The sequence below is a fragment of the Nelusetta ayraudi genome, unplaced genomic scaffold, assembly GCF_046127955.1.
Source record: "Nelusetta ayraudi isolate G7.1 ecotype Tasmania unplaced genomic scaffold, CSIRO-AGI_Nayr_v1 ptg000128l, whole genome shotgun sequence".
Taxonomy (NCBI): domain Eukaryota; kingdom Metazoa; phylum Chordata; class Actinopteri; order Tetraodontiformes; family Monacanthidae; genus Nelusetta; species Nelusetta ayraudi.
The window spans coordinates 568934-596427 of record NW_027466178.1 but is presented as its reverse complement, the minus strand read 5'-3'; the positions used below and the strand labels follow the sequence as shown (position 1 = coordinate 596427).

The 27494-nt window shown below is 42.2% G+C and overlaps 1 protein-coding gene and 1 long non-coding RNA gene across 2 annotated transcripts in view; both read right to left on the bottom strand.

Annotated features, from left to right (window-relative positions):
* Positions 1–7392: 7392 nt before the first annotated feature.
* Positions 7393–8635, bottom strand: LOC142904512 (uncharacterized). Its single transcript, XR_012929415.1, has 4 exons — positions 8210–8635; positions 7880–7941; positions 7645–7793; positions 7393–7561 (listed from the first exon to the last, which is right to left on the bottom strand). It is a non-coding gene; the product is annotated as an uncharacterized LOC142904512 (long non-coding RNA).
* Positions 8636–10322: 1687 nt separating this feature from the next.
* The window catches only part of LOC142904464 (uncharacterized), a 106010-nt gene continuing 88838 nt past the window's right edge, over positions 10323–27494 (bottom strand). Inside the window, exons 6-9 of the mRNA XM_076050570.1 lie at positions 16859–16909; positions 16130–16189; positions 15341–15616; positions 10323–10358 (exon numbers count right to left, since the gene is read on the bottom strand). Coding sequence (XP_075906685.1) covers positions 10323–10358; positions 15341–15616; positions 16130–16189; positions 16859–16909 — 423 coding nt within the window. The remainder of the gene's footprint in view (positions 10359–15340; positions 15617–16129; positions 16190–16858; positions 16910–27494) is intronic.

Genomic DNA, 27494 nt, shown 5'->3' with positions numbered 1-27494 from the left:
GCAGTTGTGGTTGCAGCTTGTGTTGTATCTGCAGTAGTTTTTGCAATGATAGCAGTTGTGGAGGCCTCAGTAGTGGTGGTTTCTCCTGCAGTTGTTTTTGCAGCTTGTGTTGTATCTGCAGTAGTTGTTGCAGTGATAGTGGTTGTGGAGGCCTCAGTAGTGGTGGTTTCTCCTGCAGTTGTTGTTGCAGCCTGTGTTGTATCTGCAGTAGTTGTTGCAGTGATAGTGGTTGTGGAGGCCTCAGTAGTGGTAGTTTGTCCTTCAGTTGTTGTTGCAGCTTGTGTTGTATCTGCAGTAGTTGTTGCAGTGATAGCAGTTGTGGAGGCCTCAGTAGTGGTGGTTTCTCCTGCAGTAGTTGTTTCAGTAATAGTAGTTGTTGGGAACCTGGCAGTCGTGGTTTCTCCTGCAGTTGTGGTTGCAGCTTGTGTTGTATCTGCAGTAGTTGTTGCAGTGATAGTGGTTGTGGAGGCCTTAGTAGTGGTGGTTTCTCCTGTAGTTGTGGTTGCAGCTTGTGTTGTATCTGCAGTAGTTTTTGCAGTGATAGCAGTTGTGGAGGCCTCAGTAGTGGTGGTTTCTCCTGCAGTTGTTGTTGCAGCTTGTGTTGTATCTGCAGTAGTTGTTGCAGTGATAGCAGTTGTGGAGGCCTCAGTAGTGGTGGTTTCTCCTGCAGTTGTTGTTGCAGCTTGTGTTGTATCTGCAGTAGTTGTTGCAGTGATAGTGGTTGTGGAGGCCTCAGTAGTGGTAGTTTGTCCTTCAGTTGTTGTTGCAGCCTGTGTTGTATCTGCAGTAGTTGTTGCAGTGATAGCAGTTGTGGAGGCCTCAGTAGTGGTGGTTTCTCCTGCAGTTGTTGTTGCAGCCTGTGTTGTATCTGCAGTAGTTGTTGCAGTGATAGTGGTTGTGGAGGCCTCAGTAGTGGTAGTTTGTCCTTCAGTTGTTGTTGCAGCTTGTGTTGTATCTGCAGTAGTTGTTGCAGTGATAGCGGTTGTGGAGGCCTCAGTAGTGGTGGTTTCTCCTGCAGTAGTTGTTGCAGTGATAGTAGTTGTTGGGAACCTGGCAGTCGTGGTTTCTCCTGCAGTTGTTGTTGCAGCTTGTGTTGTATCTGCAGTAGTTGTTGCAGTGATAGCAGTTGTGGAGGCCTCAGTAGTGGTGGTTTCTCCTGCAGTAGTTGTTTCAGTAATAGTAGTTGTTGGGAACCTGGCAGTCGTGGTTTCTCCTGCAGTTGTGGTTGCAGCTTGTGTTGTATCTGCAGTAGTTGTTGCAGTGATAGCAGTTGTGGAGGCCTCAGTAGTGGTGGTTTCTCCTGCAGTTGTTGTTGCAGCTTGTGTTGTATCTGCAGTAGTTGTTGCAGTGATAGTGGTTGTGGAGGCCTCAGTAGTGGTGGTTTCTCCTGCAGTAGTTGTTGCAGTGATAGTAGTTGTTGGGAACCTGGCAGTCGTGGTTTCTCCTGCAGTTGTTGTTGCAGCTTGTGTTGTATCTTTAGTAGTTGTTGCAGTGATAGCAGTTGTGGAGGCCTCAGTAGTGGTGGTTTCTCCTGCAGTAGTTGTTGCAGTGATAGTAGTTGTTGGGAACCTGGCAGTCGTGGTTTCTCCTGCAGTTGTTGTTGCAGCTTGTGTTGTATCTTTAGTAGTTGTTGCAGTGATAGCAGTTGTGGAGGCCTCAGTAGTGGTGGTTTCTCCTGCAGTTGTTGTTGCAGCCTGTGTTGTATCTGCAGTAGTTGTTGCAGTGATAGCGGTTGTGGAGGCCTCAGTAGTGGTGGTCTGTCCTTCAGTTGTTGTTGCAGCTTGTGTTGTATCTGCAGTAGTTGTTGCAGTGATAGCGGTTGTGGAGGCCTCAGTAGTGGTGGTCTGTCCTTCAGTTGTTGTTGCAGCTTGTGTTGTATCTGCAGTAGTTGTTGCAGTGATAGCGGTTGTGGAGGCCTCAGTAGTGGTGGTTTCTCCTTCAGTTGTTGTTGCAGCTCGTGTTGTATCTGTAGTAGTTGTTGCAGTGATAGCAGTTGTGGAGGCCTCAGTAGTGGTGGTTTCTCCTGCAGTTGTTGTTGTTGCAGCTTGTGTTGTATCTGCAGTAGTTGTTGCAGTGATAGTGGTTGTGGAGGCCTCAGTAGTGGTGGTTTCTCCTGCAGTTGTTGTTGCAGCTTGTGTTGTATCTGCAGTAGTTGTTGCAGTGATAGTGGTTGTGGAGGCCTCAGTAGTGGTGGTTTCTCCCGCAGTTGTTGTTGTTGCATCTTGTGTTGTATCTGCAGTAGTTGTTGCAGTGATAGCGGTTGTGGAGGCCTCAGTAGTGGTGGTTTCTCCTGCAGTGGTTGTTGCAGCTTGTGTTGTATCTGCAGTAGTTGTTGCAGTGATAGTGGTTGTGGAGGCCTCAGTAGTGGTGGTTTCTCCTGCAGTTGTTGTTGCAGCTTGTGTTGTATCTGCAGTAGTTGTTGCAGTGATAGCAGTTGTGGAGGCCTCAGTAGTGGTGGTTTCTCCTGCAGTTGTTGTTGCATCTTGTGTTGTATCTGCAGTAGTTGTTGCAGTGATAGCAGTTGTGGAGGCCTCAGTAGTGGTGGTTTCTCCTGCAGTTGTTGTTGCAGCTTGTGTTGTATCTGCAGTAGTTGTTGCAGTGATAGTGGTTGTGGAGGCCTCAGTAGTCCTGGTTTCTCTTGAAGTTGTTGTTGCAGCTTGTGTTGTATCTGCAGTAGTTGTTGCAGTGATAGCAGTTGTGGAGGCCTCAGTAGTGGTGGTTTGTCCTGCAGTTGTTGTTGTTGCATCTTGTTTTGTATCTGCAGTAGTTGTTGCAGTGATAGTAGTTGTTGAGGCCTCAGGAGTCGTAGTTGATTGTGCAGTTGTTGTTGCAGCAGTTGTTACACCAGTTGTTGCTGCAAGTAGTGGTCATAACTTAAAGTAGGTTTTCAGAAAGGTATATGGTTCACATAGTTTGAACTGTTTGTGACCGATAGATATTAGAAATAAGCTGAATGTTTAAATTGTATTAAAATCTTTTCATTGAAAATATTTTTACACAACAATCAATAAAGGATGGCTTTTCTAAAGGAATGAAATACGTAACGCTGAAAAGAATAAGCCATCCTGATTAATCGCCTACTCTATGTAAGCTACACAGCCAGTACGCAGTATGCAACTCTATGGAAACAAATGTGAGTTTACATCCAAAATAAATTTACGTTCAAGAGAACTCAGAAATATGGGACAAACGCTGTCCCGTATCGATTGAAAACGGGACGCACCATGTCATTTTCAAATATGGGACAATTCTGTATTTTAAGGGACGGTTCTCAACTCTAGTTGTGAATTTGGATTTTTAATTGTTTTCAACAATGACATGCATTCAAAGAAAATATGGCTTGAAACAACTGTTTTGTTAAAATCATTGACGTTTTTTATGTGCTCGCAAGTGTAGCAGTGACCTTTGGAAATGATATCACCCTCTTCTTTTTTTTTGGAAAGGTTAAAACACAAACACAATCTTTCAAAAATAATTCCAGTGAAAAGTAATTCTTTCTCTTGTCAATTTTTGATTACGATCTAGTTTAATTGGCATTCTCATTGTTGTTTTTTTCCACTAATACAAGGATAATCCAAATGGAAGGGATTTCTATTACAGCACAGTGAAGGAAATTCTTTGTAACATCAGTGAGCTTACCCATGAAAATCAGGACAACTGCTGTAATTTTTCCAACATCCATCCTGTCCCCCCTTAAGTTAAAAAGTAAAGCAATTGCTGTGAGCATTATTTGGAATTATTTCTCATCAATGTCATTACATTTGCATTTCACTTTCAGAAATAGAAAAAAGTACAGTTTTTAATATAAAACTATATTATATACAGTACAGTATCATATATAACTGTAAATAATGTGTACACACACACACACACACACACACACACACACACACACACACATATGCATATATATGCATACATGTATATTTCGTCGTTCAAAATTAGTGTTTTCTACGTCAGAATTTATCGCTAGAAATAAAATGCTTTCTCAGATATCACACCTGTGTCTCTTAAGTATGAAATTATAAGGACAACATAATTCATAACTTACATTTCTAAAACAAAACAAAACAAAAACAAATGAAAAATATAACCATATTTAAGATTTCCTGATTCTTCTTTTTAATATTCAAAAAAGTGGATGTATGTACTTACCTCAACAAAAAGATGAAAAGATATAAATTATCTGTCCTTTAAGGTATTTTCTGGTGCTCCGCTGATTCCTTGAATTTTCCTTGAAGTCACAAGTATGGTATTAAAATGTTCAGACTCAATGAGTTGAATACATTTTTGGGTGTGCATAAATACAGACTGGGAGGGAATCTTGTGACGTAAACCTTTTGTGACACCTAAGGCTGTCACCTTGAAACTTGTAAGAAAAAAATTGCAAGAAGTATAACTAGTTCTGCAGGTCACAAATGAGAAGTAAAAGTTACGGTGATTCTATCGATTCTGTTATTATGTGTAAAGGGAAATACTTTCAATGGTGTGTTATTAGTGTAGTAATAGTGTTTGTATGAACAAATCAAATTAACTTGCATTTTATCTCTGTTCAGCACAATTATTATTATTTGGCAGTGACAAAGCCATGATGTTGTCCAATCATCAAATATGAAATTATCTGTTCTCCAAACTCATTTTAATTTTGTGCCACTTATTCTAATTTAAATTAAAAATTCATATGAAATGTAAAGTGAAATAAATCTACAAGATGTATCGAATAAACATTTTGGTTCTAATTTGCAAAAAAAAATCTAAAAACTGGATTGAAAGTACAGAAAATATGGCCTAATTTTACTTGACATTGAATGTCTTGAAAATGTAACAAAATGACAGAAAAAAATCTTGAGCTTATGACCTAGTCGTACTAATAGTCATATTCCCTATTAAAGGCTGAGATGGTGGTTTCTGTCAGTGTTTGTTTAAGGATTTTTAGGATCATACGTTTTGGCTTCTGTGTCATCTAAGCTGTGGTTTTATTGTCTTTGCTTCTTCTGCCTGGCGTGTTATTCTGTTGCAACTGTTCATGTGTCTCTTGTCTGGCTCACAATAGTCTGACTCATGCATGAGCATCTCTTCTCACATTTGTCATGGAAATGATTGATTGAGGAAATTCCCTTCCTGTCTTACACCTGCTTCCCCTGTCCTGACCAGGCATCATAGTGTCATCCTGCCAGTGTCAACCTGATCTGTTATTATGTTGCTTTATTCCTTTCAATCGGCATAGCAGTCAATGAAAATCAGTGCGTTGTGTATTGTCTGTTGAGTGATTGTGTTGGAGCCCTCTGGAGGCTTGAACCTCAGATATTTTTTGACACGTATCTTTTGAAGCAAAGCACCAAACTCATGTTGCTATTGCAGTCAAACTTGACTGGGAAAAACAAGGTTTGTATTTTAATTTTCATTTCTTCATGTTGATGCTGATTCATGTAAGCTAATGTGAAACAATTCAGTTCAATTAGTTTTTAAGCTTGACTTTGCTGATGAAACAAATAGGGATCCACTATTTTTCATCCTGTGAAAAGGGATGGTGACTTGTGTCTGTGTTGATAGATGGATTAAAAAAAAAAAAAAAAAAAAACATTGTAAAGGATTGTGGCGCTTTTGCGGCCGCAACTCAATCTTATATTGTGCTTCCAGCCAACCAGCATCTCCTGTTCTGGTTCGTCCTTATTTGTTCAGGCCTGTCTATGCATTAGTTTGGTTGTTTTTCATTTAATTGTTTCTTTGTTTGTGAAGTTTGTGAACAACAAGCTAGATTTTAGCCATTGGCTAATTTCCAATTGTTGTCCCTGATGCAGCCAATTCTCAACGATCAACCCTTTCTGTCACGTGCATTTGTGCAACCTTGTTTTGTGTCTTTTGTGTCTTCTTGGAGTTTGTGGGACTTTTAAAATGACCAGACAGCTAATCCTGTGTGTGCTTCTTGGTTATGAGCCAAATAGCTGAGAACAGTTGGATGTGTTTGTGGCAGAACATCATTTGTTTTGTTTCCAGGACAACTGCAGTCTGACAAAAATGAGAGTGACGATGGCTCCCATCTTCACAACTGGATAGACTGGTCCTACTGCAGCTGACATATTCTCAGCGCATTGTGCAAAAACAGTTCAATCATGCCCTCCAGTGGCGTGGTAGGAATCTTTAGTTTGGAGCAAATATTTTTAAAGTAAGTAAATAAGTATAAATCAAAAAATAATGAAGTCAAATAAAAAATGGTAACATAAAACTACAAAAAAATATTTTAAAGGTGAAACTGTAGACAAATCCTGTTTTATTTATTTGTTGTTTTGAATGCCTCAAAGTTGAACTAAAATGGCAGAAATCACAAAAAAACACCTGCTTTTGGAAAAACAATTTGAACAAATGCATTGTCAAAAAAAGTAACTGGTATATTTAAGAGAATAATTATCAAATGTATGAGAACTGCTGAAGCCAATATGTCTTATTGAACTGTGTCTGGATGAAAGCAGAACCATTGCTGTTCTGGTTGTTTCATTGATTTGATCCCACTTTGACGGTAGTCCTAAACTCCCTCTGGTATCTCACTTCTCCTCTTCTCACCTGTGTCACAGCAGGTTGCTTGACAACATTCTAGTTGCGGATGGATGACAAGTGTATGTAGTTTTAGCCCAGGGCTATGCAAAATAAATGATGGACAAGCTTTCTGAAGACTCAATTATTTCAGTGTTACCATTTCATCATTTCAGACAAGCAAGAGACAATTAAAAACTACTTTTGCATGGGTGTTGAACATGAGTTGATCAGTCATTTAAGGCTTATTTCTAGGATTTGTCTTATTTTTTAATGTGCAAAATTAGTTGCTCTCACAAAAATGTTCTGCCAAGATCATTGAATATTATTTTATTATTGAAAAGAAACAGCGTGTTTCCAGGCATATGATTGCTTTTGTGTAAACGTGTTGTAAAATAAATGAATTCAAAATTAATACAACACTGACTGTGTGTGTCCAACATGCTTGCAAATTAAACATTTTAGTATTGTAGTATTAAATATGACTGATTCTTTAAACACAAAATCAAACATAAAACACTCAACAGATTTTTGTTTTTTAAGTTTTCAAATGGTTTTATTATGATCATTGAACCTTGTCCGTAATCATTAACAAAATGGCAGTGCTCCATGAGTTCATCCATTGAATTAAAATTATTTGTACCCTGTCACATATTTGCTAACAAGGTGATGTGATAGATTGATAGAGATTCAAAATAATTCATAGTAAAAAAAAAACCATCGGAAATACTTTTCTGTAAAATCAAAATTGCATAGAATTATTGTTAATAGTTTGTTGAAGAAAAGATATATAATTGCTACGAAATAAAACATCTGATGATTTCCAATCAAAACATTTTTTTTTATTGTTGTTACCCTTTTTTAGCATTGTGCTGATTAATGCCACATGTCTTTTGCCAGAACAATCATTCCAGAATGCAAGTGTATTAAAGTCCATTCCAGTTCTACTGCTGGCTTGACAGTATCCAAGACAACAGCACCAGGCAAAAGGCAGTGATGAGGCTGATCTTACTGGTTGTTCCACTGGAAACTGTAAAGACAGCAGAAATTCAGTTTAAGAAACATTAGAGTGACTAAAATAAAGTGCAAAGAAACATCTGGTGTTGCACTTACTAATGCCGTTCACAGTGATCAATGTCCCTTCAATGTCGAATCCAGTGACAGTCAAGGACGCATCAAGCAAAACCGCTGCTATCTGAGTGTTGTTAGGCACATTGGTGCTTTCAAAGCTGAGCTTCAGTTCATTGATGACTGACCCACGCCTGTAAAAATGTTTTTCAATATCAATTTTCAATATACAAACAAGAACATATAGCTAGATTTTGGATTAATGGTTTTCACAAGTTACCTGAATGACACCACTCGAAAGGTCTTCAAAGAAGTGAACGCTGCTCGGAATTTAGGCTCAAGCTGTATTGTAAGAAAAAAATAGATTTCTATTGTCAAATCACTCAATTGGCACAATTAGGTTTGGACAGTTTAAAACTTCATGATGTTTGAATTATTGAGCAAAAGAGAAAAAAGACATTGATGAGCATTTGCAGCAAAAGTTGAGAATTGCTTAAGTAGGTTACACAACTGATGAAGAGTTAAGGTTTTTTTTTTTTGTTTAACTTTGCTGTATTTTAACCCTATGCAAACATTATTATTATTTTTCTTATTTTTAAATCAGACCTACCTGGGTCTCTATCATTGACACTCGACTAATGCAAGCTGAAGATGATGGATCCAACAGGTCATTAGTGAAAGTGCTTAGACGAGACCTAAAGCTAACGCTAACTGTTGTGAGAGCAACAGTTGTGGTAGTTGTTGTGGAAACTGCACTTTTACTTGTTTCAGAGATTATGATTGAAGTATCTGTCATTGTGGCTACTTTAGTGGCACTAGTAGTTGTTGGTGTTCCATCATTTGTTGATTGTTTCACAGTGGGTGTTGCAGCAGTCATAGCAGTTTGGTCGTTGGTGTTTGGTGGCACTGTTACAGTATCTACGGCTGCATTGTTTGATGATGTCGCAGTGCTTGTTGAAGTTTTCACAGTGGCTGCTGGAGAGGCTGAAGTAGTCCCGGAAGATGTGTTTGGAACATCCGTTGTAGTTGTTTTTGGTGTTGTCGAACTTGTTAATGTTGTGGTTAGAGCTTTGATCATGGTTGTTGGTGAAGTTGTTGCTGCATTTGTAATTGCTTCCACAGTAGTCATTGTTGAGACCTCAGCAGTTGTAGTTGGTCCAGCAATTGTTCCAGCTTGTGCCATTTCTGATGTAGTTCTCAGACCAGTTGTTGTTGCTTCCCCAGTAGTTGCAGCCGGTGTTGTTGCTGCTGCCACACCAGATGCTTTAGAAATTAATCCTGAGGCCTCATCAGTAGTTGTTGTTTTTACAGTGGTTGTCACACCAGTTGTTTTTGATGTCACAGTAGGTTTGTTTATTGGTGAGCCCTTATCAGTCGTAGTTTTTTTAGCAGTTGTTGTAGCTGGGCCTAATTTAGCAGTGGGTTTCACAGAAGTTGTTACTTCCCCAGTAGTTGTTAAGGCCTTAGATGTTGTAGTTTCTGTTGTACTAGTTGTTGCAGCTATTGTTTCTCCAGTGGTTGCCAAAGCAGTTGTTGATTCCGCCGTAGTTGTTGTGGAGTCCTCAGTAGTCGTATTTTGTCCAACAGCTAGTCCTAATTTTGCTGTGGGTTTTACAGAAGTTATTATTGCTTCCCCAGTAGTCATTATGGCCTGAGATGTTGTAGTTTCTGTTGTAGTTGTTCCCACACTTGTCATTGTTGAGTCCTTAGTAGATGAAGTCTGTCTGGCAGTTGCTGTTGCAGCTAGTTTTGTATCTGCAGTGTTTGTCACACAAGTTGTTGTTGCCTCTCCATGAACCATTATAACCTGAGATGTTATAGTTTCAGTGATAGTTGTTGTTGCAGCTGCTGTTGTTGCTGCAGTCATCACACCACTTGTTGATGATTTCACATTAGTAAATATTTTTACGAATGTTAAATAGTCTTTCGTAATCATAGCTTGTCCAACAGCTGTTGCAGTTGGTCCTGTTTTTGCATTGGGTTTCACAGAAGTAGTTGCTGCATGGCCAGTCACGGTTATGGCCTGAAATGTTGTGCTTTCTATCGTAGTTGTTGTTTCAGTGAGTGTTGTTGCTGCAGTGGCTGTCACAGCAGTTGTAGGTGCTTTGAAAGTAGTACTTGAAGCCTCAGCAGTAGGTCTTGCTCCTACAGTTGTTTTTTCTGCAGTAGTTTTTACAACAGTTGTTGCTGATTCCACAATAGTTGTTGTTGAATCCTCATTAGTCATTAGAGTTTGTCCAACAGTTGTTTTTTCAGATTGTCCTAATGTAGCAGAGGTTTGCAAAGACGTTGTCGTTGCTCCCCCAGTAGTTGCTATGGCCTGAGATGTTGTAGTTTCTGCTTCTGTTGATGTTCCAACAGTATTTATTGTTGAGGCCTCAGTAGTTGCAGTCTGTACTGTAGGTGTTATTACAGCTGGTGTTTTTTCTGCAGTGGTTGTCACAGCAGTTCTTGATTCTACTGTAGTCGTTGTTGAGTCCTCATTAGTCATGGGTTGTCCAACAGATGTTGTTGCAGCTGGTCCTAATTTAGCAGTAGGTTTCACATAAGTTGTTGTTGCTTCCCTAATTGTTGTTCTGGCCTGAGATGTTGTCGAAGTCGTTGATGTTGCAGGCGTTGTTGTTGCTACAGTGGATGCCACAGCAGTTGTTGATTTCACTTTAGCTGTTGTTGAGCTCTTTATAGTCGTAGTTTGTACGACGGTTGTTGCAGCTGGTCCTAATTTAGCCGTGGTTGTCACCGAAGTTGTTGTTGATTCGCTAGTAGTTGTTATGGCATTAGATGTTGTCGTAGTTGTTGTTGCAGACGTTCTTGTTGCTGCAGTGGTTGTCATAGCAGTTGTTGATTCCAAGGTAGTTGTTGTTGAGCCCTTTTTAGTTGTAATTTCTGCGACAGTTGTTGTCGCTGATCCTACTTTGGTCGTGGGTTTCACAGAAGTTGTTGTTGTCTCCACAGTAGTTCTGATGGCTTTCGGTGTGGTTGTAGTTGTTGTTGCAGGCGTTGTCGCGGCAACAGTTGTTGATTTGACTGTAGTCGTTGTTGAGCCCTTTTTAGTTGTAATTTGTGCGACAGTTGTTGTCGCTGATCCTAATTTTGTAGTAGGTTTCACAGAAGTTGTTGTTGCCTCCACAGTAGTTCTGATGGCTTTCGGCGTTGTTGTAGTTGTTGTTGCAGGCGTTGTCGTGGCAGCAGTTGTTGATTTGACTGTAGTCGTTGTTGAGCCCTTTTTAGTTGTAATTTGTGCGACAGTTGTCGCTGATCCTAATTTGGTCGTGGGTTTCACAGAAGTTGTTGTTGTCTCCACAGTAGTTCTGATGGCTTTTGGTGTGGTTGTAGTTGTTGTTGCAGGCGTTGTCGCGGCAACAGTTGTTGTCACAGCAGTTGTTGATTTGACTGTAGTTGTTGTTGAGCCCTTTTTAGTTGTAATTTGTGCGACAGTTGTTGTCGCTGATCCTAATTTTGTAGTAGGTTTCACAGAAGTTGTTGTAGTTGTTGTTGCAGGCGTTGTCGTGGCAGCAGTTGTTGATTTGACTGTAGTCGTTGTTGAGCCCTTTTTAGTTGTAATTTGTGCGACAGTTGTTGTCGCTGATCCTAATTTGGTCGTGGGTTTCACAGAAGTTGTTGTTGTCTCCACAGTAGTTCTGATGGCTTTCGGCGTTGTTGTAGTTGTTGTTGCAGGCGTTGTCGTGGCAGCAGTTGTTGATTTGACTGTAGTCGTTGAGCCCTTTGTAGTTGTAATTTGTACGACATTTGTTGTCGCTGATCCTAATTTTGTAGTAGGTTTCACAGAAGTTGTTGTTGCCTCCACAGTAGTTCTGATGGCTTTCGGCGTTGATGTAGTTGTTGTTGCAGGCGTTGTCGTGGCAGCAGTTGTTGATTTGACTGTAGTCGTTGTTGAGCCCTTTTTAGTTGTAATTTGTGCGACAGTTGTTGTCGCTGATCCTAATTTGGTCGTGGGTTTCACAGAAGTTGTTGTTGCCTCCACAGTAGTTCTGATGGCTTTCGGCGTTGTTGTAGTTGTTGTTGCAGGCGTTGTCATGGCAGCAATTGTTGTCACAGCAGTTGTTGATTTGACTGTAGTCGTTGTTGAGCCCTTTTTAGTTGTAATTTGTGCGACAGTTGTTGTCGCTGATCCTAATTTGGTCGTGGGTTTCACAGAAGTTGTTGTTGCCTCCACAGTAGTTCTGATGGCTTTCGGCGTTGTTGTAGTTGTTGTTGCAGGCGTTGTCATGGCAGCAGTTGTTGTCACAGCAGTTATTGATTTGACTGTAGTCGTTGTTGAGCCCTTTTTAGTTGTAATTTGTGCGACAGTTGTTGTCGCTGATCCTAATTTTGTAGTAGGTTTCACAGAAGTTGTTGTTGTCTCCACAGTAGTTCTGATGGCTTTCGGTGTGGTTGTAGTTGTTGTTGCAGGCGTTGTCGCGACAACAGTTGTTGTCACAGCAGTTGTTGATTTGACTGTAGTCGTTGTTGAGCCCTTTTTAGTTGTAATTTGTGTGACAGTTGTTGTCGCTGATCCTAATTTTGTAGTAGGTTTCACAGAAGTTGTTGTTGCCTCCACAGTAGTTCTGATGGATTTCGGCGTTGTTGTAGTTGTTGTTGCAGGCGTTGTCGTGGCAGCAGTTGTTGATTTGACTGTAGTCGTTGTTGAGCCCTTTTTAGTTGTAATTTGTGCGACAGTTGTTGTCGCTGATCCTAATTTTGTAGTAGGTTTCACAGAAGTTGTTGTTGCCTCCACAGTAGTTCTGATGGCTTTCGGCGTTGTTGTAGTTGTTGTTGCAGGCGCTGTTGTGGGAGCAGTTGTTGATTTGACTGTAGTCGTTGTTGAGCCCTTTTTAGTTGTAATTTGTGCGACAGTTGTTGTCGCTGATCCTAATTTTGTAGTAGGTTTCACAGAAGTTGTTGTTGCCTCCACAGTAGTTCTGATGGCTTTCGGCGTTGTTGTAGTTGTTGTTGCAGGCGTTGTCGTGGCAGCAGTTGTTGATTTGACTGTAGTCGTTGTTGAGCCCTTTTTAGTTGTAATTTGTGTGACAGTTGTTGTCGCTGATCCTAATTTTGTAGTAGGTTTCACAGAAGTTGTTGTTGCCTCCACAGTAGTTCTGATGGCTTTCGGCGTTGTTGTAGTTGTTGTTGCAGGCGCTGTTGTGGGAGCAGTTGTTGATTTGACTGTAGTCGTTGTTGAGCCCTTTTTAGTTGTAATTTGTGCGACAGTTGTTGTCGCTGATCCTAATTTTGTAGTAGGTTTCACAGAAGTTGTTGTTGCCTCCACAGTAGTTCTGATGGCTTTCGGCGTTGTTGTAGTTGTTGTTGCAGGCGTTGTCGTGGCAGCAGTTGTTGATTTGACTGTAGTCGTTGTTGAGCCCTTTTTAGTTGTAATTTGTGTGACAGTTGTTGTCGCTGATCCTAATTTTGTAGTAGGTTTCACAGAAGTTGTTGTTGTCTCCACAGTAGTTCTGATGGCTTTCTGTGTGGTTGTAGTTGTTGTTGGAGGCGTTGTCGCGACAACAGTTGTCACAGCAGTTGTTGATTTGACTGTAGTCGTTGTTGAGCCCTTTTTAGTTGTAATTTGTGTGACAGTTGTTGTCGCTGATCCTAATTTTGTAGTAGGTTTCACAGAAGTTGTTGTTGCCTCCACAGTAGTTCTGATGGCTTTCGGCGTTGTTGTAGTTTTTGTTGCAGGCGTTGTCGTGGCAGCAGTTGTTGTCACAGCAGTTGTTGATTTGACTGTAGTCGTTGTTGAGCCCTTTTTAGTTGTAATTTGTGCGACAGTTGTTGTCGCTGATCCTAATTTTGTAGTAGGTTTCACAGAAGTTGTTGTTGCCTCCACAGTAGTTCTGATGGCTTTCGGCATTGTAGTTGTTGTTGCAGAAGTTGTTGTTGCCTCCACAGTAGTTCTGATGGCTTTCGGCGTTGTTGTAGTTGTTGTTGCAGGCGTTGTCGTGGCAGCAGTTGTTGATTTGACTGTAGTCGTTGTTGAGCCCTTTTTAGTTGTAAATTGTGCGACAGTTGTTGTCGCTGATCCTAATTTGGTCGTGGGTTTCACAGAAGTTGTTGTTGCCTCCACAGTAGTTCTGATGGCTTTCGGTGTGGTTGTAGTTGTTGTTGCAGGCGTTGTTGTCACAGCAGTTGTTGATTTGACTGTAGTCGTTGTTGAGCCCTTTTTAGTTGTAATTTGTGTGACAGTTGTTGTCGCTGATCCTAATTTTGTAGTAGGTTTCACAGAAGTTGTTGTTGCCTCCACAGTAGTTCTGATGGCTTTCGGCGTTGTTGTAGTTGTTGTTGCAGGCACTGTTGTGGGAGCAGTTGTTGATTTGACTGTAGTCGTTGTTGAGCCCTTTTTAGTTGTAATTTGTGCGACAGTTGTTGTCGCTGATCCTAATTTTGTAGTAGGTTTCACAGAAGTTGTTGTTGCCTCCACAGTAGTTCTGATGGCTTTCGGCGTTGTTGTAGTTGTTGTTGCAGGCGTTGTCGTGGCAGCAGTTGTTGATTTGACTGTAGTCGTTGTTGAGCCCTTTTTAGTTGTAATTTGTGTGACAGTTGTTGTCGCTGATCCTAATTTTGTAGTAGGTTTCACAGAAGTTGTTGTTGTCTCCACAGTAGTTCTGATGGCTTTCTGTGTGGTTGTAGTTGTTGTTGGAGGCGTTGTCGCGACAACAGTTGTTGTCACAGCAGTTGTTGATTTGACTGTAGTCGTTGTTGAGCCCTTTTTAGTTGTAATTTGTGTGACAGTTGTTGTCGCTGATCCTAATTTTGTAGTAGGTTTCACAGAAGTTGTTGTTGCCTCCACAGTAGTTCTGATGGCTTTCGGCGTTGTTGTAGTTTTTGTTGCAGGTGTTGTCGTGGCAGCAGTTGTTGTCACAGCAGTTGTTGATTTGACTGTAGTCGTTGTTGAGCCCTTTTTAGTTGTAATTTGTGCGACAGTTGTTGTCGCTGATCCTAATTTTGTAGTAGGTTTCACAGAAGTTGTTGTTGCCTCCACAGTAGTTCTGATGGCTTTCGGCATTGTAGTTGTTGTTGCAGAAGTTGTTGTTGCCTCCACAGTAGTTCTGATGGCTTTCGGCGTTGTTGTAGTTGTTGTTGCAGGCGTTGTCGTGGCAGCAGTTGTTGATTTGACTGTAGTCGTTGTTGAGCCCTTTTTAGTTGTAAATTGTGCGACAGTTGTTGTCGCTGATCCTAATTTGGTCGTGGGTTTCACAGAAGTTGTTGTTGCCTCCACAGTAGTTCTGATGGCTTTCGGTGTGGTTGTAGTTGTTGTTGCAGGCGTTGTTGTCACAGCAGTTGTTGATTTGACTGTAGTCGCTGTTGAGCCCTTTTTAGTTGTAATTTGTGTGACAGTTGTTGTCGCTGATCCTAATTTTGTAGTAGGTTTCACAGAAGTTGTTGTTGTCTCCAAAGTAGTTCTGATGGCTTTCGGTGTGGTTGTAGTTGTTGTTGCAGGCGTTGTCGCGACAACAGTTGTTGTCACAGCAGTTGTTGATTTGACTCTAGTCGTTGTTGAGCCCTTTTTAGTTGTAATTTGTGCGACAGTTGTTGTCGATGATCCTAATTTTGTAGTAGGTTTCACAGAAGTTGTTGTTGCCTCCACAGTAGTTCTGATGGCTTTCGGCGTTGTTGTAGTTGTTGTTGCAGGCGTTGTCGTGGCAGCAGTTGTTGATTTGACTGTAGTCGTTGTTGAGCCCTTTTTAGTTGTAATTTGTGCGACAGTTGTTGTCGCTGATCCTAATTTGGTCGTGGGTTTCACAGAAGTTGTTGTTGTCTCCACAGTAGTTCTGATGGCTTTCGGTGTGGTTGTAGTTGTTGTTGCAGGCGTTGTCGTGGCAGCAGTTGTTGATTTGACTGTAGTCGTTGTTGAGCCCTTTTTAGTTGTAATTTGTGCGACAGTTGTTGTCGCTGATCCTAATTTTGTAGTAGGTTTCACAGAAGTTGTTGTTGCCTCCACAGTAGTTCTGATGGCTTTCGGCGTTGTTGTAGTTGTTGTTGCAGGCGTTGTTGTGGCAGCAGTTGTTGATTTGACTGTAGTCGTTGTTGAGCCCTTTTTAGTTGTAATTTGTGCGACAGTTGTTGTCGCTGATCCTAATTTTGTAGTAGGTTTCACAGAAGTTGTTGTTGCCTCCACAGTAGTTCTGATGGCTTTCGGCGTTGTTGTAGTTGTTGTTGCAGGCGTTGTCGTGGCAGCAGTTGTTGATTTGACTGTAGTCGTTGTTGAGCCCTTTTTAGTTGTAATTTGTGCGACAGTTGTCGCTGATCCTAATTTGGTCGTGGGTTTCACAGAAGTTGTTGTTGTCTCCACAGTAGTTCTGATGGCTTTCGGCGTTGTTGTAGTTGTTGTTGCAGGCGTTGTCGTGGCAGCAGTTGTTGATTTGACTGTAGTCGTTGTTGAGCCCTTTTTAGTTGTAATTTGTGCGACAGTTGTTGTCGCTGATCCTAATTTGGTCGTGGGTTTCACAGAAGTTGTTGTTGCCTCCACAGTAGTTCTGATGGCTTTCGGCGTTGTTGTAGTTGTTGTTGCAGGCGTTGTCGTGGCAGCAGTTGTTGATTTGACTGTAGTCGTTGTTGAGCCCTTTTTAGTTGTAAATTGTGCGACAGTTGTTGTCGCTGATCCTAATTTGGTCGTGGGTTTCACAGAAGTTGTTGTTGCCTCCACAGTAGTTCTGATGGCTTTCGGTGTGGTTGTAGTTGTTGTTGCAGGCGTTGTTGTCACAGCAGTTGTTGATTTGACTGTAGTCGTTGAGCCCTTTTTAGTTGTAATTTGTGCGACAGTTGTTGTCGCTGATCCTAATTTTGTAGTAGGTTTCACAGAAGTTGTTGTTGCCTCCACAGTAGTTCTGATGGATTTCGGCGTTGTTGTAGTTGTTGTTGCAGGCGTTGTCGTGGCAGCAGTTGTTGATTTGACTGTAGTCGTTGTTGAGCCCTTTTTAGTTGTAATTTGTACGACAGTTGTTGTCGCTGATCCTAATTTGGTCGTTGGTTTCACAGAAGTTGTTGTTGTCTCCACAGTAGTTCTGATGGCTTTCGGTGTGGTTTTAGTTGTTGTTGCAGGCGTTGTCGCGACAACAGTTGTTGTCACAGCAGTTGTTGATTTGACTGTAGTCGTTGTTGAGCCCTTTTTAGTTGTAATTTGTGCGACAGTTGTTGTCGATGATCCTAATTTGGTCGTGGGTTTCACAGAAGTTGTTGTTGTCTCCACAGTAGTTCTGATGGCTTTCTGTGTGGTTGTAGTTGTTGTTGCAGGCGTTGTCGCGACAACAGTTGTTGTCACAGCAGTTGTTGATTTGACTGTAGTCGTTGAGCCCTCTTTAGTTGTAATTTGTGCGACAGTTGTTGTCGCTGATCCTAATTTTGTAGTAGGTTTCACAGAAGTTGTTGTTGCCTCCACAGTAGTTCTGATGGCTTTCGGCGTTGTTGTAGTTGTTGTTGCAGGCGTTGTCGTGGCAGCAGTTGTTGATTTGACTGTAGTCGTTGTTGAGCCCTTTTTAGTTGTAATTTGTGCGACAGTTGTCGCTGATCCTAATTTGGTCGTGGGTTTCACAGAAGTTGTTGTTGTCTCCACAGTAGTTCTGATGGCTTTTGGTGTGGTTGTAGTTGTTGTTGCAGGCGTTGTCGCGGCAACAGTTGTTGTCACAGCAGTTGTTGATTTGACTGTAGTTGTTGTTGAGCCCTTTTTAGTTGTAATTTGTGCGACAGTTGTTGTCGCTGATCCTAATTTTGTAGTAGGTTTCACAGAAGTTGTTGTAGTTGTTGTTGCAGGCGTTGTCGTGGCAGCAGTTGTTGATTTGACTGTAGTCGTTGTTGAGCCCTTTTTAGTTGTAATTTGTGCGACAGTTGTTGTCGCTGATCCTAATTTTGTAGTAGGTTTCACAGAAGTTGTTGTTGCCTCCACAGTAGTTCTGATGGCTTTCGGCGTTGTTGTAGTTGTTGTTGCAGGCGTTGTCGTGGTAGCAGTTGTTGATTTGACTGTAGTCGTTGTTGAGCCCTTTTTAGTTGTAATTTGTGCGACAGTTGTTGTCGCTGATCCTAATTTTGTAGTAGGTTTCACAGAAGTTGTTGTTGCCTCCACAGTAGTTCTGATGGCTTTCGGCGTTGTAGTTGTTGTTGCAGAAGTTGTTGTTGCCTCCACAGTAGTTCTGATGGCTTTCGGCGTTGTTGTAGTTGTTGTTGCAGGCGTTGTCGTGGCAGCAGTTGTTGATTTGACTGTAGTCGTTGTTGAGCCCTTTTTAGTTGTAATTTGTGCGACAGTTGTTGTCGCTGATCCTAATTTTGTAGTAGGTTTCACAGAAGTTGTTGTTGCCTCCACAGTAGTTCTGATGGCTTTCGGCGTTGTTGTAGTTGTTGTTGCAGGCGTTGTCGTGGCAGCAGTTGTTGATTTGACTGTAGTCGTTGTTGAGCCCTTTTTAGTTGTAATTTGTGCGACAGTTGTTGTCGCTGATCCTAATTTTGTAGTAGGTTTCACAGAAGTTGTTGTAGTTGTTGTTGCAGGCGTTGTCGTGGCAGCAGTTGTTGATTTGACTGTAGTCGTTGTTGAGCCCTTTTTAGTTGTAATTTGTGCGACAGTTGTTGTCGCTGATCCTAATTTTGTAGTAGGTTTCACAGAAGTTGTTGTAGTTGTTGTTGCAGGCGTTGTCGTGGCAGCAGTTGTTGATTTGACTGTAGTCGTTGTTGAGCCCTTTTTAGTTGTAATTTGTGCGACAGTTGTTGTCGCTGATCCTAATTTTGTAGTAGGTTTCACAGAAGTTGTTGTTGCCTCCACAGTAGTTCTGATGGCTTTCGGCGTTGTTGTAGTTGTTGTTGCAGGCGTTGTCGTGGTAGCAGTTGTTGATTTGACTGTAGTCGTTGTTGAGCCCTTTTTAGTTGTAATTTGTGCGACAGTTGTTGTCGCTGATCCTAATTTTGTAGTAGGTTTCACAGAAGTTGTTGTTGCCTCCACAGTAGTTCTGATGGCTTTCGGCGTTGTAGTTGTTGTTGCAGAAGTTGTTGTTGCCTCCACAGTAGTTCTGATGGCTTTCGGCGTTGTTGTAGTTGTTGTTGCAGGCGTTGTCGTGGCAGCAGTTGTTGATTTGACTGTAGTCGTTGTTGAGCCCTTTTTAGTTGTAATTTGTGCGACAGTTGTTGTCGCTGATCCTAATTTTGTAGTAGGTTTCACAGAAGTTGTTGTTGCCTCCACAGTAGTTCTGATGGCTTTCGGCGTTGTTGTAGTTGTTGTTGCAGGCGTTGTCGTGGCAGCAGTTGTTGATTTGACTGTAGTCGTTGTTGAGCCCTTTTTAGTTGTAATTTGTGCGACAGTTGTTGTCGCTGATCCTAATTTGGTCGTGGGTTTCACAGAAGTTGTTGTTGTCTCCACAGTAGTTCTGATGGCTTTCGGTGTGGTTTTAGTTGTTGTTGCAGGCGTTGTCGCGACAACAGTTGTTGTCACAGCAGTTGTTGATTTGACTCTAGTCGTTGTTGAGCCCTTTTTAGTTGTAATTTGTGCGACAGTTGTTGTCGATGATCCTAATTTTGTAGTAGGTTTCACAGAAGTTGTTGTTGCCTCCACAGTAGTTCTGATGGATTTCGGCGTTGTTGTAGTTGTTGTTGCAGGCGTTGTCGTGGCAGCAGTTGTTGATTTGACTGTAGTCGTTGTTGAGCCCTTTTTAGTTGTAATTTGTACGACAGTTGTTGTCGCTGATCCTAATTTGGTCGTGGGTTTCACAGAAGTTGTTGTTGTCTCCACAGTAGTTCTGATGGCTTTCGGTGAGGTTTTAGTTGTTGTTGCAGGCGTTGTCGCGACAACAGTTGTTGTCACAGCAGTTGTTGATTTGACTGTAGTCGTTGTTGAGCCCTTTTTAGTTGTAATTTGTGTGACAGTTGTGGTCGCTGATCCTAATTTTGTAGTAGGTTTCACAGAAGTTGTTGTTGTCTCCACAGTAGTTCTGATGGCTTTCGGCGTTGTTGTAGTTGTTGTTGCAGGCGTTGTCGTGGCAGCAGTTGTTGATTTGACTGTAGTCGTTGTTGAGCCCTTTTTAGTTGTAAATTGTGCGACAGTTGTTGTCGCTGATCCTAATTTTGTAGTAGGTTTCACAGAAGTTGTTGTTGCCTCCACAGTAGTTCTGATGGCTTTCGGCGTTGTTGTAGTTGTTGTTGCAGGCGTTGTCGCGACAACAGTTGTTGTCACAGCAGTTGTTGATTTGACTGTAGTCGTTGAGCCCTTTTTAGTTGTAATTTGTGCGACAGTTGTTGTCGCTGATCCTAATTTTGTAGTAGGTTTCACAGAAGTTGTTGTTGCCTCCACAGTAGTTCTGATGGATTTCGGCGTTGTTGTAGTTGTTGTTGCAGGCGTTGTCGTGGCAGCAGTTGTTGATTTGACTGTAGTCGTTGTTGAGCCCTTTTTAGTTGTAATTTGTGCGACAGTTGTTGTCGCTGATCCTAATTTGGTCGTGGGTTTCACAGAAGTTGTTGTTGTCTCCACAGTAGTTCTGATGGCTTTCGGTGTGGTTGTAGTTGTTGTTGCAGGCGTTGTCGTGGCAGCAGTTGTTGATTTGACTGTAGTCGTTGTTGAGCCCTTTTTAGTTGTAATTTGTGCGACAGTTGTTGTCGCTGATCCTAATTTGGTCGTGGGTTTCACAGAAGTTGTTGTTGTCTCCAAAGTAGTTCTGATGGCTTTCGGTGTGGTTGTAGTTGTTGTTGCAGGCGTTGTCGCGACAACAGTTGTTGTCACAGCAGTTGTTGATTTGACTGTAGTCGTTGTTGAGCCCTTTTTAGTTGTAATTTGTGCGACAGTTGTTGTCGCTGATCCTAATTTTGTAGTAGGTTTCACAGAAGTTGTTGTAGTTGTTGTTGCAGGCGTTGTCGTGGCAGCAGTTGTTGATTTGACTGTAGTCGTTGTTGAGCCCTTTTTAGTTGTAATTTGTGCGACAGTTGTTGTCGCTGATCCTAATTTTGTAGTAGGTTTCACAGAAGTTGTTGTAGTTGTTGTTGCAGGCGTTGTCGTGGCAGCAGTTGTTGATTTGACTGTAGTCGTTGTTGAGCCCTTTTTAGTTGTAATTTGTGCGACAGTTGTCGCTGATCCTAATTTTGTAGTAGGTTTCACAGAAGTTGTTGTTGCCTCCACAGTAGTTCTGATGGCTTTCGGCGTTGTTGTAGTTGTTGTTGCAGGCGTTGTCGTGGTAGCAGTTGTTGATTTGACTGTAGTCGTTGTTGAGCCCTTTTTAGTTGTAATTTGTGCGACAGTTGTTGTCGCTGATCCTAATTTTGTAGTAGGTTTCACAGAAGTTGTTGTTGCCTCCACAGTAGTTCTGATGGCTTTCGGCGTTGTAGTTGTTGTTGCAGAAGTTGTTGTTGCCTCCACAGTAGTTCTGATGGCTTTCGGCGTTGTTGTAGTTGTTGTTGCAGGCGTTGTCGTGGCAGCAGTTGTTGATTTGACTGTAGTCGTTGTTGAGCCCTTTTTAGTTGTAATTTGTGCGACAGTTGTTGTCGCTGATCCTAATTTTGTAGTAGGTTTCACAGAAGTTGTTGTTGCCTCCACAGTAGTTCTGATGGCTTTTGGCGTTGTTGTAGTTGTTGTTGCAGGCGTTGTCGTGGCAGCAGTTGTTGATTTGACTGTAGTCGTTGTTGAGCCCTTTTTAGTTGTAATTTGTGCGACAGTTGTTGTCGCTGATCCTAATTTGGTCGTGGGTTTCACAGAAGTTGTTGTTGTCTCCACAGTAGTTCTGATGGCTTTCGGTGTGGTTGTAGTTGTTGTTGCAGGCGTTGTCGCGACAACAGTTGTTGTCACAGCAGTTGTTGATTTGACTGTAGTCGTTGAGCCCTTTTTAGTTGTAATTTGTGCGACAGTTGTTGTCGCTGATCCTAATTTTCTAGTAGGTTTCACAGAAGTTGTTGTTGCCTCCACAGTAGTTCTGATGGATTTCGGCGTTGTTGTAGTTGTTGTTGCAGGCGTTGTCGTGGCAGCAGTTGTTGATTTGACTGTAGTCGTTGTTGAGCCCTTTTTAGTTGTAAGTTGTACGACAGTTGTTGTCGCTGATCCTAATTTGGTCGTGGGTTTCACAGAAGTTGTTGTTGTCTCCACAGTAGTTCTGATGGCTTTCGGTGTGGTTTTAGTTGTTGTTGCAGGCGTTGTCGCGACAACAGTTGTTGTCACAGCAGTTGTTGATTTGACTCTAGTCGTTGTTGAGCCCTTTTTAGTTGTAATTTGTGCGACAGTTGTTGTCGATGATCCTAATTTTGTAGTAGGTTTCACAGAAGTTGTTGTTGCCTCCACAGTAGTTCTGATGGCTTTCGGCGTTGTTGTAGTTGTTGTTGCAGGCGTTGTCGTGGCAGCAGTTGTTGATTTGACTGTAGTCGTTGTTGAGCCCTTTTTAGTTGTAATTTGTGCGACAGTTGTTGTCGCTGATCCTAATTTGGTCGTGGGTTTCACAGAAGTTGTTGTTGTCTCCACAGTAGTTCTGATGGCTTTCGGTGTGGTTGTAGTTGTTGTTGCAGGCGTTGTCGTGGCAGCAGTTGTTGATTTGACTGTAGTCGTTGTTGAGCCCTTTTTAGTTGTAATTTGTGCGACAGTTGTTGTCGCTGATCCTAATTTGGTCGTGGGTTTCACAGAAGTTGTTGTTGTCTCCACAGTAGTTCTGATGGCTTTCTGTGTGGTTGTAGTTGTTGTTGCAGGCGTTGTCGCGACAACAGTTGTTGTCACAGCAGTTGTTGATTTGACTGTAGTCGTTGAGCCCTCTTTAGTTGTAATTTGTGCGACAGTTGTTGTCGCTGATCCTAATTTTGTAGTAGGTTTCACAGAAGTTGTTGTTGCCTCCACAGTAGTTCTGATGGATTTCGGCGTTGTTGTAGTTGTTGTTGCAGGCGTTGTCGTGGCAGCAGTTGTTGATTTGACTGTAGTCGTTGTTGAGCCCTTTTTAGTTGTAATTTGTACGACAGTTGTTGTCGCTGATCCTAATTTGGTCGTGGGTTTCACAGAAGTTGTTGTTGTCTCCACAGTAGTTCTGATGGCTTTCGGTGAGGTTTTAGTTGTTGTTGCAGGCGTTGTCGCGACAACAGTTGTTGTCACAGCAGTTGTTGATTTGACTGTAGTCGTTGTTGAGCCCTTTTTAGTTGTAATTTGTGTGACAGTTGTGGTCGCTGATCCTAATTTTGTAGTAGGTTTCACAGAAGTTGTTGTTGTCTCCACAGTAGTTCTGATGGCTTTCGGCGTTGTTGTAGTTGTTGTTGCAGGCGTTGTCGTGGCAGCAGTTGTTGATTTGACTGTAGTCGTTGTTGAGCCCTTTTTAGTTGTAAATTGTGCGACAGTTGTTGTCGCTGATCCTAATTTTGTAGTAGGTTTCACAGAAGTTGTTGTTGCCTCCACAGTAGTTCTGATGGCTTTCGGCGTTGTTGTAGTTGTTGTTGCAGGCGTTGTCGCGACAACAGTTGTTGTCACAGCAGTTGTTGATTTGACTGTAGTCGTTGAGCCCTTTTTAGTTGTAATTTGTGCGACAGTTGTTGTCGCTGATCCTAATTTTGTAGTAGGTTTCACAGAAGTTGTTGTTGCCTCCACAGTAGTTCTGATGGCTTTCGGCGTTGTTGTAGTTGTTGTTGCAGGCGTTGTCGTGGCAGCAGTTGTTGATTTGACTGTAGTCGTTGTTGAGCCCTTTTTAGTTGTAATTTGTGCGACAGTTGTTGTCGCTGATCCTAATTTGGTCGTGGGTTTCACAGAAGTTGTTGTTGTCTCCACAGTAGTTCTGATGGCTTTCGGTGTGGTTGTAGTTGTTGTTGCAGGCGTTGTCGTGGCAGCAGTTGTTGATTTGACTGTAGTCGTTGTTGAGCCCTTTTTAGTTGTAATTTGTGCGACAGTTGTTGTCGCTGATCCTAATTTGGTCGTGGGTTTCACAGAAGTTGTTGTTGTCTCCAAAGTAGTTCTGATGGCTTTCGGTGTGGTTGTAGTTGTTGTTGCAGGCGTTGTCGCGACAACAGTTGTTGTCACAGCAGTTGTTGATTTGACTGTAGTCGTTGTTGAGCCCTTTTTAGTTGTAATTTGTGCGACAGTTGTTGTCGCTGATCCTAATTTTGTAGTAGGTTTCACAGAAGTTGTTGTTGCCTCCACAGTAGTTCTGATGGCTTTCGGCGTTGTAGTTGTTGTTGCAGAAGTTGTTGTTGCCTCCACAGTAGTTCTGATGGCTTTCGGCGTTGTTGTAGTTGTTGTTGCAGGCGTTGTCGTGGCAGCAGTTGTTGATTTGACTGTAGTCGTTGTTGAGCCCTTTTTAGTTGTAATTTGTGCGACAGTTGTTGTCGCAGATCCTAATTTGGTCGTGGGTTTCACAGAAGTTGTTGTTGTCTCCAAAGTAGTTCTGATGGCTTTCGGTGTGGTTGTAGTTGTTGTTGCAGGCGTTGTCGCGACAACAGTTGTTGTCACAGCAGTTGTTGATTTGACTGTAGTCGTTGAGCCCTTTTTAGTTGTAATTTGTGCGACAGTTGTTGTCGCTGATCCTAATTTTCTAGTAGGTTTCACAGAAGTTGTTGTTGCCTCCACAGTAGTTCTGATGGATTTCGGCGTTGTTGTAGTTGTTGTTGCAGGCGTTGTCGTGGCAGCAGTTGTTGATTTGACTGTAGTCGTTGTTGAGCCCTTTTTAGTTGTAATTTGTACGACAGTTGTTGTCGCTGATCCTAATTTGGTTGTGGGTTTCACAGAAGTTGTTGTTGTCTCCACAGTAGTTCTGATGGCTTTCGGTGTGGTTTTAGTTGTTGTTGCAGGCGTTGTCGCGACAACAGTTGTTGTCACAGCAGTTGTTGATTTGACTCTAGTCGTTGTTGAGCCCTTTTTAGTTGTAATTTGTGCGACAGTTGTTGTCGATGATCCTAATTTTGTAGTAGGTTTCACAGAAGTTGTTGTTGCCTCCACAGTAGTTCTGATGGCTTTCGGCGTTGTTGTAGTTGTTGTTGCAGGCGTTGTCGTGGCAGCAGTTGTTGATTTGACTGTAGTCGTTGTTGAGCCCTTTTTAGTTGTAATTTGTGCGACAGTTGTTGTCGCTGATCCTAATTTGGTCGTGGGTTTCACAGAAGTTGTTGTTGTCTCCACAGTAGTTCTGATGGCTTTCGGTGTGGTTGTAGTTGTTGTTGCAGGCGTTGTCGTGGCAGCAGTTGTTGATTTGACTGTAGTCGTTGTTGAGCCCTTTTTAGTTGTAATTTGTGCGACAGTTGTTGTCGCTGATCCTAATTTGGTCGTGGGTTTCACAGAAGTTGTTGTTGTCTCCACAGTAGTTCTGATGGCTTTCTGTGTGGTTGTAGTTGTTGTTGCAGGCGTTGTCGCGACAACAGTTGTTGTCACAGCAGTTGTTGATTTGACTGTAGTCGTTGAGCCCTCTTTAGTTGTAATTTGTGCGACAGTTGTTGTCGCTGATCCTAATTTTGTAGTAGGTTTCACAGAAGTTGTTGTTGCCTCCACAGTAGTTCTGATGGATTTCGGCGTTGTTGTAGTTGTTGTTGCAGGCGTTGTCGTGGCAGCAGTTGTTGATTTGACTGTAGTCGTTGTTGAGCCCTTTTTAGTTGTAATTTGTACGACAGTTGTTGTCGCTGATCCTAATTTGGTCGTGGGTTTCACAGAAGTTGTTGTTGTCTCCACAGTAGTTCTGATGGCTTTCGGTGAGGTTTTAGTTGTTGTTGCAGGCGTTGTCGCGACAACAGTTGTTGTCACAGCAGTTGTTGATTTGACTGTAGTCGTTGTTGAGCCCTTTTTAGTTGTAATTTGTGTGACAGTTGTGGTCGCTGATCCTAATTTTGTAGTAGGTTTCACAGAAGTTGTTGTTGTCTCCACAGTAGTTCTGATGGCTTTCGGCGTTGTTGTAGTTGTTGTTGCAGGCGTTGTCGTGGCAGCAGTTGTTGATTTGACTGTAGTCGTTGTTGAGCCCTTTTTAGTTGTAAATTGTGCGACAGTTGTTGTCGCTGATCCTAATTTTGTAGTAGGTTTCACAGAAGTTGTTGTTGCCTCCACAGTAGTTCTGATGGCTTTCGGCGTTGTTGTAGTTGTTGTTGCAGGCGTTGTCGCGACAACAGTTGTTGTCACAGCAGTTGTTGATTTGACTGTAGTCGTTGAGCCCTTTTTAGTTGTAATTTGTGCGACAGTTGTTGTCGCTGATCCTAATTTTGTAGTAGGTTTCACAGAAGTTGTTGTTGCCTCCACAGTAGTTCTGATGGATTTCGGCGTTGTTGTAGTTGTTGTTGCAGGCGTTGTCGTGGCAGCAGTTGTTGATTTGACTGTAGTCGTTGTTGAGCCCTTTTTAGTTGTAATTTGTGCGACAGTTGTTGTCGCTGATCCTAATTTGGTCGTGGGTTTCACAGAAGTTGTTGTTGTCTCCACAGTAGTTCTGATGGCTTTCGGTGTGGTTGTAGTTGTTGTTGCAGGCGTTGTCGTGGCAGCAGTTGTTGATTTGACTGTAGTCGTTGTTGAGCCCTTTTTAGTTGTAATTTGTGCGACAGTTGTTGTCGCTGATCCTAATTTGGTCGTGGGTTTCACAGAAGTTGTTGTTGTCTCCAAAGTAGTTCTGATGGCTTTCGGTGTGGTTGTAGTTGTTGTTGCAGGCGTTGTCGCGACAACAGTTGTTGTCACAGCAGTTGTTGATTTGACTGTAGTCGTTGTTGAGCCCTTTTTAGTTGTAATTTGTGCGACAGTTGTTGTCGCTGATCCTAATTTTGTAGTAGGTTTCACAGAAGTTGTTGTTGCCTCCACAGTAGTTCTGATGGCTTTCGGCGTTGTAGTTGTTGTTGCAGAAGTTGTTGTTGCCTCCACAGTAGTTCTGATGGCTTTCGGCGTTGTTGTAGTTGTTGTTGCAGGCGTTGTCGTGGCAGCAGTTGTTGATTTGACTGTAGTCGTTGTTGAGCCCTTTTTAGTTGTAATTTGTGCGACAGTTGTTGTCGCAGATCCTAATTTGGTCGTGGGTTTCACAGAAGTTGTTGTTGTCTCCAAAGTAGTTCTGATGGCTTTCGGTGTGGTTGTAGTTGTTGTTGCAGGCGTTGTCGCGACAACAGTTGTTGTCACAGCAGTTGTTGATTTGACTGTAGTCGTTGTTGAGCCCTTTTTAGTTGTAATTTGTGCGACAGTTGTTGTCGCTGATCCTAATTTTGTAGTAGGTTTCACAGAAGTTGTTGTTGCCTCCACAGTAGTTCTGATGGCTTTCGGCGTTGTTGTAGTTGTTGTTGCAGGCGTTGTCATGGTAGCAGTTGTTGATTTGACTGTAGTCGTTGTTGAGCCCTTTTTAGTTGTAATTTGTGCGACAGTTGTTGTCGCTGATCCTAATTTTGTAGTAGGTTTCACAGAAGTTGTTGTTGCCTCCACAGTAGTTCTGATGGCTTTCGGCGTTGTAGTTGTTGTTGCAGAAGTTGTTGTTGCCTCCACAGTAGTTCTGATGGCTTTCGGCGTTGTTGTAGTTGTTGTTGCAGGCGTTGTCGTGGCAGCAGTTGTTGATTTGACTGTAGTCGTTGTTGAGCCCTTTTTAGTTGTAATTTGTGCGACAGTTGTTGTCGCTGATCCTAATTTGGTCGTGGGTTTCACAGATGTTGTTGTTGTCTCCACAGTAGTTCTGATGGCTTTCTGTGTGGTTGTAGTTGTTGTTGCAGGCGTTGTCGCGACAACAGTTGTTGTCACAGCAGTTGTTGATTTGACTGTAGTCGTTGTTGAGCCCTTTTTAGTTGTAATTTGTGCGACAGTTGTTGTCGCAGATCCTAATTTGGTCGTGGGTTTCACAGAAGTTGTTGTTGTCTCCACAGTAGTTCTGATGGCTTTCGGCGTTGTTGTAGTTGTTGTTGCAGGCGTTGTCGCGACAACAGTTGTTGTCACAGCAGTTGTTGATTTGACTGTAGTCGTTGTTGAGCCCTTTTTAGTTGTAATTTGTGCGACAGTTGTTGTCGCTGATCCTAATTTTGTAGTAGGTTTCACAGAAGTTGTTGTT